Below are 16,663 nucleotides of genomic sequence, written 5' to 3'. Positions count from 1 at the left end.
CAATATTGATCACCCTGCAATTAATTGTTTTGGTGGGAAATGAAATTCAGCCTCATTAATCTTATTTAATTAACTATTCTAAATCTTAAGAAATTTCTTTACCACCTAATAAAGTTATTAATAAAATAGCAAGAAAGTGGTGATCCTCAAGATACCTCATAGTTCTCTAATGAAAGACCAATTTGTTGGGGTTTAAACTCACAGCTGCTCCTGCAAATCATGTGTTGAAAAAGTAGCCAGAAATTACCCTGGGAGTAAAAGTAACAATACTTATGTTTGAAACCCAGATACTATATTGTGGAAGGGGTTTCTGCTCCCAGGAAGATCCTCCCCCAACACCAAATCTAAATCAATGCCAATGTATGCATGTTTTACCCTCTTATTTATTTTTGCCAGGGACATTATTATTTCTGAATAAGCAATATTTTTCCTATTGTAGAACTGTGGGACCAAAAGTTGGAAGAAAACTGAGGAAGATGTTTCAAAAAATGTTTAGGGAACGTAAAAGACATTCAGAGGAGATAGATGGAAGGGTCCACGAGAGGAAAAAAAAAATCAGACTGCACAGTATAACTGCATTCATTCGTTGTCACTTACTTCAGTCTGACATATTGGCATGCTTTCTTACAACATGGATCTTTTACCTGCCCTGGCTCATTCTGGGCTAACTTGAGCTTATTTAGCACAGCAGTACTTGTTCCCTGGGTTTTCGGCACAGGCTCTGCAGGTTTGCAAAATCATTGGGATTTGGACAAGGAAACTACAAGAGATTCAAAGCCTATTTTCAACATTTACTGAACACTTAAAATGGCTTGGCCGCAGAGATTGGTATTAGAATGCAGAAAGGAGGCCGGCGCCGCGGCTCACTAGGCTAATCCTCCGCTTTGCGGTGCCGGCACACCGGGTTCTAGTCCCGGTCAGGGCACCGGATTCTGTCCCGGTTGCCCCTCTTCCAGGCCAGCTCTCTGCTGTGGCCAGGGAGTGCAGTGGAGGATGGCCCAAGTGCTTGGGCCCTGCACCCCATGGGAGACCAGGAGAAGCACCTGGCTCCTGCCATTGGATCAGCACAGTGCGCCGGCCGCAGCGCTCCAGCCGTGGCGGCCATTGGAGGGTGAACCAACGGCAAAGGAAGACCTTTCTCTCTGTCTCTCTCTCTCACTGTCCACTCTGCCTGTCAAAAAAAAAATGCAGAAAGGAATAAGACAGGGTCTGCCTTCAAGGCACTCATTCATGTGCTAATGGCGAAGATAAAGAAGTGATGAAAATTTTATCATACAATGTGTTGTTATAGCAAACAAATTATGGGTACACAAAGGAGGGAGTAACTAACTCTGCCTAGATGAGCATTGGGGAAGATTTGAACCAAGCTTTGAATGGTGAGTAGAAAGTCTCCAAGCAGACAACATGAGAAGGGAATTCATGATAAAAAGAATAGTATGTGCAATGGCAGAGAAGAGGGACCAGCATTGTGGCATAGCCTACAACACTGGCATCCCTTATGAGCACCCATTTGAGTCCCTGCTGCTCTGCTTCTGATCCAGCTCCCTGCTAATATACCTGGTCAGGTAGCAGAAGATGGCCCAAGGGCTTGGGTCCCTGCTACTCACATAGGAGAACCAGATGGTGTTCCAGAATCCTGGCTTTGGCCTGGCTCAGACCTGCCCATTTGGAGAGTGAACCAGTGGATGGGAGACTCACTTTCTCTCTCTCTCTCTCTCTCTCTCTCTCTCTCTCTCCTCTCTCTCTGCTGTTCAAATAAATTAATTAATTAATTACATAAATAAACATTTTTATAAAGAAGCAGAGAGAACTAGAAGTATATGAAAGTAACTAAATAGTTTGCTATGGCTGTAACTTCGGATACAGATGAGAATGTGATGAGAAGAGAAACTGAAGAAGTAGGCAAGGGCCAAATTCTGAAGGACTTTATGTGCTTTAACAATAAGGAATGTGCCCCTTATCCTCTAGGGGATATGGAGCTATTGAAAGGTTCTTAGCCAGAGGTTGAAACAATTTCTGTGGTAGGAGTGTAGATGATGGTTTGGAGACGGGTACATATGGAGACCGGGAGACTGAGAAGTTAAGAAAAACTGAACTAAAACAATAAGAGCAGACATTCTGCAACAGAATGACCACTCAGAGGAAGAAGAAAATGGTTTCACCACGTGAGGGACTAGACTCAATTGGAGTCAGTAATTAATTAGGTTTAGAAAATGAAGGAAAAAGAAGAGCCATGGTGATAGCCAGATTTATAACTTAGGTGATACTAATCATGAAATGAGTAGGGAACACAAGAAAAACAGCAGGATTTTGATAGGGATGTGCAGAAAATAATAAGGTCCATTTTAATCTTTTGATTTTGAGACACCTGTGGAGCATTGATGTAACGACTTCTAGTAGGGCATTGCACGTCAAGTGAGAACTCGATGGGAGAAAGTTTTAGCATTAAAGATGAGAGTTAAAGCTATAGATAAAAGTAAGATTGCCCAAATAGAAGAGCTGCAAAGCATTTTCATAATCAGTATCTCTATTTCCTGCACTGATGATAGTGAGATATGGTCCAAAAGAGTGGAAAATTCAAGTCCCTGTTGTGTATCTTTGAAGCGCATTCTAGCAGTAGGATTTCTTTCCTTTTCGCAGAAATAGATTGCCTTCATGATTGTGTTTTGCTAAGGTTAATGTTAAAATTGACTGATACTCTCTTTTCAAGAACCAGTTACATAGTGAGAGTAATTTCAAGTCAGATAGGTGTGTGCTAGGCATCAGGAGAGAGCCAACCAAAGATGAAAAATTGGTCACCAATGATTCAGAGTCCAAAGTGAATAGGACATCTTTAAAGGTTAGTCATCAAATGCTTTATTAAGGCATTTAGAATAATCATTAAAGGGACTGCTTGTAGTACTCCACTTCACAGATGGGCAAACTGAGGCAAAGTGTCATACTACTATTGTTTCAGTTATGCAGTTCACTAAAACAAGGACAGTGCACTTCATAAGTTCTCTATTCGCAGACCAAAGTTCCTTCCTGCTTTGAGCAATGAGAGAAATTATGGTGTTGCTGAGATTGTTATGTGGTGATTGCTTTTTAACTTTTTCTCTTTTTCTCTCTCTTTTTGTTTTCCTTGGGTATAGGAATCATACATAAAGGGAATGGAGAAAACATGTTCATTTCCCAGCAGCCCCCAGTCATATCAACCATTATGGGTAATGGACACCAAAGGAGTGTAGCCTGTACCAACTGCAACGGGCCAGCCCACAACAACAAACTCTTTGCTCCTGTCGCCTTAGCTTCTGGCCCTGATGGCAGTGTATATGTTGGTGATTTCAATTTTGTAAGGCGAATATTTCCCTCAGGGAACTCCGTTAGTATTTTGGAATTAAGGTAAGTCTCCTCTAATCTCTCTGTTTGCTTAGTGGATAAAGGAAAAAGCAAGAATAAGATAATGTGAAGAGACAGGGCATTGCCAGAAGGAGCAGAAAATGCAATTGCCCATATTGTAGCACTGAGTTCACATGCAGGAATAGGGACAAAGTCAACATGACTACTACTTGAAGGAATCCTTGAGCACTGCGTTGCAGAACCAGGAAGTGTTGATATCCCTGTATGTGTGGCCTTCCCTGTGTACATAGCTGTCACTGACATGGATCTCAATACTTCCAAGTGCTCAGGTAAGTCACTTGCCCCTTCTGGCCACAACAAAGACTAATCAAAAGTATCTATTTCATTCTAGCAGGTTTTGCCAGAATCAAAACTTCCTAAGTTCTCAAGGTCCAATCTTTTGAAGTTGTCATATCATACAGAAGAAAATGGAAGCCTATGTTTGCATGGCATGATAAGGAAGGAAGAATGAGTTCTTTACCCTTAAAAGCTCTACCCTATGGTGATTAAAGCATTCATCTTTGGATTTTTCTCACTCTGTTCTAGAATTTTCTTGAGAGTGAAAAGTGTTTTGATGCCTTTTGTAAGGAAATCATACCTTTGGTATTTCACATCCTAAAGTTACACAAAGATTACAAGTAAATAGACCATGCTTGATCAGCTTATTTTTTCCCTTTCTGAGACTATAAAGTACAAAATATTGCCTCTGCAGTCCAAGAAAGGGGAAACATCTACTTTCATCCCATTAGGAAAAAGTAAACATGTTTCCTTTCCCTGAGTAAATTAGTAGAGCCCTCCCTCCAATTAGTTATGACTGCTTTATGTCTGTCACTTGCCTTTGTTACTGTAGCCTAAATGTTTCTCTGTGTTCCAGAAGATTTTGATGCCTTCCTCTGAACTACACCATGAAACAGTTTTTGCCTTAGGCATCTCCTCGAGGACCTAAAAAAATAGTGACCAAAAAACATGTCTAGGACAGCAGAGACATTGATAGAGCAATTTGTATGTACAGAGCACTATCAAGGCCAGTCAAAACACATGAGAAGTCTTGGGTCATTTCCATTTCCCACTTCTGTTCACTCACACATAGAAATTTGAATGTGTAAGGGCATTCCTTGAAGTTTTCCAGGTTTGTGTGCTTGCTTTGGAATCGACCCCTCTTTTCTTAGACTGGATTCTTCCTTCACACCTAGCTGGGGAAATCTAGTCCCAAGCTCCCATCCATTTTTTCAACTTAATTCAGTCTAGTTTTAATACATTTCTTAATTATAATTGCAAACGCTGTCAAAGAGAAGAAAGCTGTTAAATCCCTTGGCTAATAAAACATAGTCTAAAGTTAAGACTTTATAAAGACAAAGCACATCAAGAGAGTCTAGAAAGATACTAATTTGTAGCACCCCACCCTAACCTAATGTTCATGTACCTCAGAATCACACCTCACAGAGACTTGTCATTTCTAGCAGTACGACTATCTCTTTGAGGACCTATTGAACAAATGTCAACAGAAAGGCCAAGATGGTTATATGCGGGGATTCAGCAATGATGTACACAATATTCTACATTGTTTTGAAAACCCCAAGAGTACTCTCTCTGTATGATACAATACTGATGAGGGCACTGAACAAGTCATTCAACATCTGAGTGTTTCTAGCCATACAGATAGTAGCTGCCAGGTAGACAGAGCCCTTATGTTGCTGGACTTATACTAGGGGATTTTCAAAAGTTCATGCAAAATACACATTATGGAAAAACTGCATATGGATTTCAAGGTTTTTGGTACCAAAATAAACTTATCTTTTAATTACATTTTCCACAAACGTTTTGAAGCCCCCTCATAGAGTTAATCTAACAAAGTCTATTTAGCTAGTCTTTATGGTTAACTCCTCAATGAGAAGAGAGTTATGTTACAAAACGAAAATCATAAGAAATCCCCAGTTTGGTCTAGTCCTTTCTTTTGTAATTTAAATGTAAATTTAACTAAGGTGGAGCAATTGTCATTCATTGATGAGATTCTCTCCTGGTCAAGGATCCTCAACAGTTCACAAATGTACACTTTAGTCCAAAGTTTTTATGACCTTCAATGGAAAGTCATTTGAAGTATCAAATAGAATGACTTGGATCATAGTTGCAACATGATTTTCTTAGTATAAAGAAAAATTAGAGTTTCTGACAGTTTGAAATATGTCCAATGCCTCCCTGTATTCATTCTTTTTTTAAAGCTCTTATTTAATGAATGCATTTTTCATAGGTACAACTTTAGGAATACAGTGGTTCTTTCCCCCATACCCACCCTCCCACCCCAACTCCCATCCCACTTCCTACACCCTTTCTCATCCCCTTCTTCATTATGGTTCATTTTTAGTTTGATTTTATATACAGGGAACCAACTCTATGTTAAGTACAGATTTCAACAGTTTGCACCCACACATACACACACACAACATATAGAGTACAGTTTGAGAACAAGATTTGCAGTTTTCATAGTACCAACTCATTAAGGATGGAGGTCCTACAATTGAAAAAAGATCCCAGCCGGCGCCGCGGCTCACTAGGCTAATCCTCTGCCTTGCGGCGCCGGCACACAGGGTTCTAGTCCCGGTCGGGGCGCCGGATTCTGTCCCAGTTGCCCCTCTTCCAGGCCAGCTCTCTGCTGTGGCCAGGGAGTGCAGTGGAGGATGGCCCAAGTGCTTGGGTCCTGCACCCCATGGGAGACCAGGAGAAGTACCTGGCTCCTGCCATCGGATCAACGCAGTGCGCCGGCCCACAGTGCGCCGGCCGCGGCGGCCATTGGAGGGTGAACCAACGGCAAAGGAAGACCTTTCTCTCTGTCTCTCTCTCTCACTGTCCACTCTGCCTGTCAAAAAAAAAAATCCCAGTAAAAAATAAGAGGGGGAATAAGAGAGGGAGGAAGTAGTCTACAACTGTAAAGCTGTATAGTTCTGCATACAGTCCTACAGACTGACTTCTAATGGTACAGCATAAAAACTTGTCATGGGACACCAAACCTGTATTCATTCTTACTCCCCAACATTGTTTTCTCTTATTGTGACAGCTCTTCAAAACATAGCCATACACAACATGAGCTCACACACCCAGGCTCTCTCATTTAGCCTGAGTCTCCTTAGCTGACTTCTCTGAGATCCTTTTTTTTTTTTTTGAGATTTGTTTATTTATTTGAAAGTCAGAGTTACACAGAGAGGAGAGGCAGAGAGAGAGGTCTTCCATCTGATATTCACTCCCCAATTGGCCACAATGGCTGGAGCTGCGCAGATCCAAAGCCAGGAGCCAGGAACTTCTTCCAGGTCTCCCACGTGGGTGCAGGGGCCCAAGGACTTGGGCCATCTTCTTCTGCCTTCCCAGGCCCTAGCAGAGAGCTGGATAGGAATTGGAGCAGCTGGGACTCGAACTGGTGGCCATATGGGATGCCAGCATTTCAGGCCAGGGCATTAACCTGCTGCATCACAGCACTGGCCCCCATCTGAGATCCTTTAGAGTAGTTATCCCTGACATTTTGGTTAGTCTCAGACTTCTTTGAGAATATGTGTAAGACTATGAGCCCAATCTGTAGAAAGAACACATTGGACTTGACATTGTGGCACCGTGGGACAAGCTGCCACCTGTGATGCCAGCATCCTTTATTAGAGCATTAGTTTGAGTCCCACCTGCTCTGCTTCCAATATGCCACCCTGTTGATGCACTCACTATGTGATCTCCCACCACATGGGAGATCCAGATGGATTTCCAGGTTCCTGGATTCAACCTAGCCCAGCCCCAGCCATTGCAGCCATTTTGGGGACTGAACGAGTAGATGGAAGATAGTCTCTATCTTTCCCTCTCTGTTACTCTTTCAAAGAAAAATAAAAATAAATCCTAAAAAAAAAAAACCAGAATATTATCCAAAATTGTACATATTCTTTAACAGGTCGCATTTTTGCCCTCCCTTAAGCCCTCTCCCCACCACTGAGAGCTACCTGTCCCTATAGATGAATTCTTTTCACAGAGTCTTAGGTAAGATTCCCTGCATTATCTTCAAGGAGGAAGAAAAAACTTACCTTCTCTGTTCCAATACTCCTGTGTTTGGCCATTAGAGAGAAAAGCTAATGGAATACACATGATCATTTTCATCTAAACTCCCCAACTATTCAGTTTAATCAAAACTGTCAAACTGGTTTATGTCAGCACATTAGCTATCATATTTGGTCAAAAACTAATATTAATTATTACATTCACCTTTTTAAAAAATTTGTCCTGATCTATATGTGCACATTGAATCTTTCAAATATAATTAGTAAATTTATATATTTGCTTTATAACTTTTCCATTTTTAAACTTCCTGGGGAGAAATAATTCGATTTAAATGAGGCCATGCTATCTTAAGGACCATATGATTCATTGATTTCTACTGTATTTATATAGAAAGTTCATTTTGTACTTTTTTGGTTAAAATCAGCTAATTTAATTGCTCCCCACCCCACGAACATTAGTCAGTTTATTTGGTTGAGTCATCACTTCCTTGGAAACAAAGATCAATATACTCATTATGTTATTGATTATGTTTATAATTGTGAATGGAAGAGCAATATTGCCAATGGGTTATTATAGAAAAGGGTAGAAAACTTCTAGACCTTGAAGCACTGTCAAGTTATTTGTAATGTGACTTTACTAATATGTCTTTTACTTCCCTATCTATAGAATTGACTTCAAATTTATATTTGAGCATTTTCTTACTTGTTTCGTACAGTTGAATTTATTTTGAACTTTACATATATGTAGTTCTCAGCCAAAACTTGGATGACCCTTGGGAGAACATAAACTTTGCCCCTAATGGATTCCCTTCTAGATTTCCTTCTCTTCCATCCTTTTCTTCTATATCAAGCCACTCTAAACAATTCCAGATACCCTTTGACATTTCAAGTATTAGAAGACTAGATATTTCCTACTTCACTCCTACTGATTCCAGCTGTCCATTAGTTGAACTTTATTTATCTGTCCTCAAAAATAATTTCACTTTCATTGGTTGTCAAGCATTTATTTCCATTAGTTGAACTTTTTTTATCTGTCCTCAAAAATAATTTCACTTTCATTGGTTGTCAAGCATTTATTTTGTCCAGCTAGTGCCCTATTGGCTAACAGGAAGAAAACGAAAAATTTGGTGAATCTGCGAAGAGGAATAGTATTATTTCTTTTTAAAAAAGATATATTTATTTACTTGAAAATCAGAGTTACATAGAGAGAGAAGGAGAGGCAGAGACAGAGAGATCTTCCATCTGCTTGTTTACTCCCCAGATGGCCACAACAGCCGGAGCTGCACTGATCCAAAGCCAGGAGCCAGGAGCTTCTTCCGGGTCTCCAATGTGGGTGCAGGAGCCCAAGGACTTGGGCCATCTTCTGCTGCTTTCCCAGGCCATAGCAGAGCGTTGGATAGGAAGTGGAGCAGCCAAGATTTGAACTGGCACCCATATGGGATGCTGGCACTTCAGGCCAGGGCGTTAACCCACTATGCCACAGCGCTGGCCCCAGTATTATTTCTTTTACAGTACCCCTTTGACTGTTTGCTGCAGATTTTATCTATACATACACATCTCAGTGTTTTCTTCCAGTGGGAAACTGGAGTAAAATAATAAAGAAGGGATGTTTATGCAATCATTCAATTAAACCTAAGGAAGTTTTTGAAATGTATTATCTGGAGAATTTTTGAAGATCGATTCACTTCTTTTTTTCATATAATGTTTTTCATTATTTAACAATTTATTATGTTCAATAAGGCAGTTTTACATGCAAGCAATAGAAACCAAGTCCAGTATAGCTATTCAAAATTTTTTTAAAGATTTATTTATTTGAAAGTCAGAGTTACACAGAGAGAGAAGGAGAGGCAGAGAGAGAGCAAGGTCTTCCATCCGCTGGTTCACTCCCCAGATGGCTGCAACGGCCAGAGCTGGGCCAATCTGAAGCCAGGAGCCAGGAGCTTCTTCCAGGTCTCCCACGTGGGTGCAGGGGCCCAGGGACTTGGGCCATCTTCTACTGCTTTCCCAGGCCCTAGCAGAGAGCTGGATAGGAAGAGGAGCAGCCGGGACTCAAACTAGTGGCCATATGGGATGCCGGCGCTTCAGGCCAGGGCGTTAACCCACTGCGCCACAGCACCAGCCCCTCAATTTTTTTTAAAGTTTTGTCTTACAGAGTAATAGAGAAAGGGAGAAACAGAGACAGAGATCTTCCATCTGCCAATTCACTCCCCAAAAGTTTGTCAACAGCCAGGGCTGAGCCAGCCCAAAGTCAAAAGCCAGGAACCCTATCTGGATCATTCCAAATGCAGAATGAGAGAGAGAGAGAGAGAGAGCATACTTTCGTCCACTGGTTTGCTACCCAAATGCCCACAATAACGGGCTGGGTTAGGCTGATGCCAGGAACTACATCTGAGTCTCTTATGTGGGTAGCAGGAACCCAAGTGCTTAGGCTATATTGGGTGCCTTCCCAGGTTCAGGAACCTGGATCAAAAGCCAAGGAGTTGGGATTCAAACTGGCACTCTGATTTAGGATGTGGGTGTCACCTGCTGTTATCACAATGCCCACTCCAAGATGCATCCATTTCTATATGTATAGTTTGGTTTCCCTAGGGAATTGTATCTAATGTCAAAACTTTATTTATATACACACACCCCAGTAACACAAATGTGATGTCACAAGGACTGACATTTGGCCTAAAGATTAAGATACCTGTTGAGATACCTGCATCCCACATCAAAGTACCTGAGTTAGATACCTGGCTCCACCACTTCCAATCTGTCTTCTGCTAATGCACCTGGAAAGGCAGCAGATAGTCCAAGTAATTGGGTTTCTGACATTCATATGGGAGACCTGGATGGAGTCACCAGCTCTGGGCTTCATCCTGGCCCAGCCCCAGATGTTTGGGGCACTTGGATAGTGAGCTAGGATGGGAACACATTCTCCCTCTCCCTCTTCCTCCCTTTCCCCCTCCCTCCCCCTTCCTCCCCCTTCCTCCCCCTCCCTCTCCCTTTTCTTCTCTCTCTCCTTCCCTCTCAAATAATAAAAAAGTTACATCCCAGATTGTGAGCTTAACATTAGAAAGGTCCATGAAGGTGTCAGATCCAATGTCATGATCAGTGCATAGTTGGCAGTTTATTATCTCTACTTTGTTTAATCCCTTTCAACAATAAGAAATTTAAGTACCTCTCAAGATATCCTATTGTGCCTTTGGATTGCTCTAGTTTAAAAAAAAAAAAACCTTTTTGTTACATTCTATTAAAATTTGCCTTCGTAAAACATCCACTCAGTGGTGGCAAATGCTAGCATATGAAGCAGCACAGTAGTCGTTTCTCTCTTACCTGATACTTTTGCAAGTATGACGATAGATATCATAGATTCCTGAGCTTTCTTCAGTCAACCATCTCCAAGTCTTTTGAAATACTTCTCATCAATTAAAATGTTGTTGTATTCTTTTGCTTTGATTATGGCTTCAAGATAACTTTTTGGTTTTCTAAAACTAACAAGTATAATTATAAAAGTAAAAATATGAGACTATATGAAATGCTTTGCAAGAATTCAAATATTTAATATCCCCTTGCTCCCCTCTCATCTTCTAATTTCACAATTCTATTAGAAAACCCATTAAGCATGACTGGAAGTGATTTATTCTTTACAAAAACCTCATGCTGCTTTTGTTTGGGATTCTGTTATTCTCCAGATATTTATTTTGTCCTTCCTTAAAAATGAAAGAGAAAAGAAAATAAGAGCCTGGTAAATGCTTATTGGTACCTTGAGTAATTTGGACTTGACAAATGTCAATGTGACATGAAAATTTCTCTTGAGGTTTTACTGTTTCTTTTCTAGTGACGGGTTAATATTTCTTACATTGTTTTCAGACCTTGACTCCTGTCATTGGCTAGGAATGGAATAGAACTGGAATAGCAGCCACATAGGCTTAGTTAGCATGCTGATGCACAGTGGAACTTGTACAGCACTCTGTTGAACAACAAATGGAACCTGGGCGTTCAGATCTCAGCAAATATCTGGGAAATGGCTGTAAACCATCCTCGTATTAGCAGCACTGGAGCTACAAACGCTTGAAACACTGCACATAGATGAACTAGGTGGTTGCTTCACCAATTTGATCTCAGGCATTAGCAGTAACCGTCAAAGGATCCCTCCACTCACCCAAAAGGGGTCTTGGCTGGCCTTTCACAGTGCTCAAATTGTTCATTCTACGAAATGTTTTCCTTTGAGTTGAAGCATTGATTCTTTAAGAGTCTCAAATTTAGTCCTTCAACATGGATTCATTTATCAGATTGCTTTTCAAAGGGGCTGCTAGTTGAAAGCAGGGTCCTAATCAAGAGCTAAGTAAGTTGTAATAAGGGAAGGGACAGGGCTGGAGCATGCAAGAAGGTAATCTTAGATGAGGATTCTTGGAGATGGAAGCTCTATGAAGTCAATGATAAACAGCAATGGGCACTGAATGTTCAAAAGACCATGTAAAGATGGTCCATTCTTCAGCATCAAATATTTTTAGCCAAGAATAAGGAAAGAAGTTGACAATAGCATGAAGAACAAATAAAGGGTTGCAGCCACCACAGAGTAAGCCAGAGAGAGAGAGAGAGAGAGAGAGAGATTGAGTGAGTCTTCCAAATGCTAGTTTACTCCCCAATTGACACAATAGTTGGAGCTGCATCGATGCAAAGCCAGGAGCCAGGAGCTTCTTCCGGGTCTCCCACATGGGTGCAGGGGCCCAAGGACTTGGGCCATCTTCTACTGCTTTCCCAGGCCATAGCAGAAAGCTGGATCAGAAGTGGAGCAGCTGGGACTCGAACCGGCGCCCCATGGGATGCCGGCACTGCAGCCAGAGGCTTTACCCGCTACGCCACAGCACCGGACCCTAGATAGGATGTTAAGTGAAAGAAATCAGACACAAAATGTCATGTGTTGTATGATTTCATTTATATGAAAAAGCAAGAATAGGCAAATCCATAGAGACAGACAGCAAATTGGTGGCTGTGTAGGGCAGGGAAGGAAGAGAGGATGGGCAATGCCTGCTAATAGGTACAGAGTTTCTTCAGGGGTCGGGCATGAAATGTTCTGGAACATGGTTATGGCAATGGTTGCACAACTCTCTGAATGCCCTGGAAACTGCTGAGTTTGTATAATTTAGAAAGACGAATTGTATGTTGTATAAATATTATATCAATAATTTTCTTTTAAATTAAAAGAGTAGGTGGCTCTCATCATCATCTGGATCCTGAGAAAATCAAAGATCAATTTAAAGGCCTTATCAGTAGAAACATTTCTTGTTCGAGACAGATTTGCAAATCCACTCTTTTCTCCTAACTCATGGCAAGCTTCAAGTCAGTTGCCAGGCAATGAAGCCTACTGATGGGCCTAGGCACTTGTGAAGAGCTCACACACTGGGGCCTCAGCATGCAATCAGTTGCTAGCTAGACAGCAGACCAACCTTGGAGGTGGCTCAATCCTAAACCCTTAACTAAAAGTAATTCTGAGACAGAACAAGGTCACAGACTGGAAATAAATTCCGTCATTTCACTTCCTCCCTCTGAGATGTTAATGAGCGAAGCTGCTCTGCATAATGTGGGACATCTTTCCAAATTCACAGTGACATTATTGGCAGGATCAGAAGCAGCTGCAAGAAAGTCAAACCACCCCTCTCCCCGCTCCTTGCTGTCACCTAAGATTTTCGAAACTCTTTGTAGCCAGACAAATGGTTCCTTGCCACAAGAATGTGTTGGAGATGAAGCTATATTTTAATGAGGCCCTTCTAGTACTTTCACAACTAAACTTTCTTCAGGAAGATCAACTGCATTACAGCAATGAGCACCAGCCTCAAGCACACTCGCCCTGTAATTCAGAGCCTGCAAAAACAAACGGAATGTCTAGAGACAAAGAAACTGGAAAAAGTGCAAATGCCCGAGGCCAGGTTTCAAATCAGAGCTCCCCATCCTTTCCAGCTGACCTTTGTGTCAACCCAGAGGCTATCTACCCTTTGGAGATGGGCCGGGGCAACTGAAAAGTCAGCACACCTTTGCTGACCTCTGACCCCAACTAGCAAAGTCCCAGAAAGGGTCTTTTTAAAAAGAATTGAACACATGGTAGCAGATAGCTTCGAATGAAATAACTATATCTTTTCTTCTTCCTTGAAATTCCAAAGAATGAGAACATTTTCTAGTGCAGATAAAAAAAAAAAAAAGGTTATCTTCATGTATTCAAAATGACATAGGGCTAGATTTAAAAGGATTTTAAAATTAAAATGATTGTGTTTCACAGATTACAGCCTTTCAATTCCAAGCAAACTTGACCCGGAGTCAGGCCTGTACCCAAATACCAGGTGCCCTGTGTCTGAGAAGCCTCATACCAGGTTCCAGAATAAAATGCCCTAGGCAACACCCAGTGTCAAGAGGCTTCGCAGATCAGGGGATGCAAAGGGCTCTGCTGCTTCTGGCCTGACAGTTCTGTTCTGCCCACTCCAATTGGCCCCATGGAGCAAGGATGACTGGAAGGCACAGGCCTTAAGAGTTGATGTACATGCTGTTTTGTTGAAGCTGTTTGGATGCAGCAGTTTTGATGCCAGGCACATTCTCTCATGGTTTAAGAGAAAACCCTGTACATTAGAAAGATTAAGATTTTTAATATTGGTAAGAAATATGCACAACAGATGTCCCGGTCTTGTCCCTGCAAACAGACAAGTAACTTGCAGTTAGGGTTGGGATGCCTGTTGTGCTTATGACTTGATATTCAGACACAGTGATACCCCATTTTGATAGGGGTGATAACGGCTATCAAAACAGAGCCTAGAATGATCAGACCCTTTGCAGTGGCTGCTTCTACAACTTCTATACAAGTGACTCTTAAACTTTACTCTGCCTCACAATCACCACCTGAGGTTAAAAATAAAACTCCTAGACCTTACCCCTATGATAAAATTCTAAAAAAGGACTGGGGAGAGTCCCAGGAAACTGCAGATGTGCAAATGGTCCAGGGAGAACTTTTTGAAAAACCTGCCTTAGAACTTTGCTCTATTCCAGCAAAATACACACTCACCTTCACACCATCTTAGGAGAGGCCCGGAGGGATTGCCTTGTGTACTTGCCTGAATCCTCCTGGAATAGCCACAAGCTGTGTTAGGAATTGGTGTGTCCGGTAGATTTGCCCTGTTGAATAACACTGATGACTCTCTGTTTGTTTTCACTTGCCACTCGTGGATACCTTGTGCACCCTAGAAACAGAGATACCAGACATAGGTAAGCAAATCACGTGGGCAGCTGCCTAAAAACCCCTGTTGCCTGAAAGACCACTTTCTAATAATGTGCTGACAGGGAAATTGTGCTTCTTAAGTAAGTTGAAAGGGATAATGTGAAGGTTGAATTTGGAAGCTACGATGCAGGTAAGTATCCTCCAAAAGAAGAGGGCTGCACAAAGTAGACTTGCCGGAGGAACGGAACATACTGAAAAGAAAACAAGATAAGTGAAAACTGGCACTTCAGTACTCCATGGGAAAGCAAAGCCTTAAGTCTCATTATGTTTCCCTAAGGTGCTATCACAAATGAGTCCATAAGTTCAAACACATTTGATGTTTTCAAGTTGCAGGTAGAGAGAGGGGTAATACAGCAATCTCCCTAGAGCCAGAAATATAGTTGACAAGTATATTAAGAGACAGTGACCACAATGACCTTCTTTAATAAGATTTTTTCTTTTATGTGACTTTATAGTTTCTAGTTCTTCCCACTAAAAAGAAGTAATACAAAAAAATTCTAAACTGATCATTTACCAACAATGCCATGTAACTCCAAAATTCATCGTATTTCTTTTCAATTTGTTTATGCATTACACTTGTGAAAACTGTTCTAAATTACCTGATATTGCAAAGGAGAAAATTGAATTTGCCAACTCTCCAATGCCAATTATTATCAAAATGGCACTGATTGGGTTTTTAATTTGAGTTTCATTTTGGATATGCCACCTCCTAAATGCCAGTGCACAGGATCAGCCTACTACTTTGGCATTACTGATTCCTTAAGCAGATCAAGTTGATTGTCAAATTGCTTACTGGTAAAGTGTTGCACAATATTAATTATAAGCATTAATTGCCCATTTAACAATCCATGTGATTTTTAGCTAGTATGGATGAAGTGATATTTGCGAAGTTGAAGGGCATTGCTTGAATGTAAAACTAACCAAAAGGTGATAATAAATCTAACACCTAAGTTACAAAAGAAATATTCACATATCCCCATTTCAATATGTATTTAGACACAAGAGATTAAAGCAAATTGGAATATAGTCCAGTGGTTTTTCTTCTCTGGCATAGCATGTTTTCAGAAAGTAGAAAGAAATCAGTCTCAAAAGAGTTGAAATGCGCTTGGGAAATGGCATGAAATGGCAAGAAATTGCATAAAAATATACAGGACATTCCTGTTAACTGTCAAGAAAATAACAATCAGATTTGAATTTGGTATGTTGGACTATTCCATTTTCTAAAGGCCAGTACACAAAGTTTGAGAATACCCTAGCTGAACAAAATAGAACATGTTGCTCAGAAGAAAGCAGGAACACTGATTATTTTATTTTATTTTATTTGGTCACCTTCAGAATAATAAGCACCTGATGGTATTTTGCATATAGTCATAAGATTAGATCTGATCTAATCTCACTCCAGGCCCAGATTCGTTACTGACCCTGGGCAAGCCCCTCTGTGTCTGGTTTTCCCCAGCTGGTATTTGAGGAGAATGCTAATTCTAACTTCCCTTGCAGGCACATTGGGAATATTCAATAATGAATGAATGTAATGCATTCCTAAGTAGTTTGTGCGAATAACATTTCTCTTGGAAAAAATAGCCTATGGACTCTTCCTAAACAAAGCATGATTAATCTGGCTCTGTGGAAACTCCACAAACTGGCTACCAAAGTATTGAAGTTGTTTTAGGGAAGAATTGTGACCCCCTTCTTTAGTCTAAAAAGATCTAAATACTTAGACAAATTTTATGCTGAAGGCAAAAATTCCACTAAATATGTTCAAATTTTACTCAAATCCCTGTTCAAGCAGTCTTTGCTACAGAGATGCCTTGTCTGGTATGAATGCCAATTCAGTTCTGGAGTCGGTTGGGGCCCTTTACATTTATTTACAGCACCTGTCATGGAGATTCCAGGGTTGAAGATGTCCCTGGAATCTACTGGATTCTCTTACTCAATGAAGGTAAGTAGAAAAAAATCAAGTATTCCAATTGGACCTGATTTTTTTCCAATGAAAACTATGAACTGATTCTCA

The 16,663-nt window shown here is 40.9% G+C and overlaps 1 protein-coding gene across 6 annotated transcripts in view; it reads left to right on the top strand.

Moving 5' to 3' along the window:
- TENM1 (teneurin transmembrane protein 1) overlaps window positions 1-16,663 on the top strand; it is an 870,866-nt gene that overhangs the window by 745,883 nt on the left and 108,320 nt on the right. For all 6 annotated transcript variants that reach the window (XM_051827790.3, XM_051827788.3, XM_051827787.3 and 3 more), the window contains 2 exons: window positions 3,132-3,381; window positions 14,619-14,639. In XM_051827790.3, coding sequence (XP_051683750.1) covers window positions 3,132-3,381; window positions 14,619-14,639 — 271 coding nt within the window. The remainder of the gene's footprint in view (window positions 1-3,131; window positions 3,382-14,618; window positions 14,640-16,663) is intronic.

This window comes from Oryctolagus cuniculus, chromosome X, assembly GCF_051225735.1.
Source record: "Oryctolagus cuniculus isolate XC-2025 breed Fujian yellow rabbit chromosome X, ASM5122573v1, whole genome shotgun sequence".
Taxonomy (NCBI): Eukaryota; Metazoa; Chordata; class Mammalia; order Lagomorpha; family Leporidae; genus Oryctolagus; species Oryctolagus cuniculus.
This window is presented reverse-complemented; position numbering and strand designations above follow the sequence as displayed.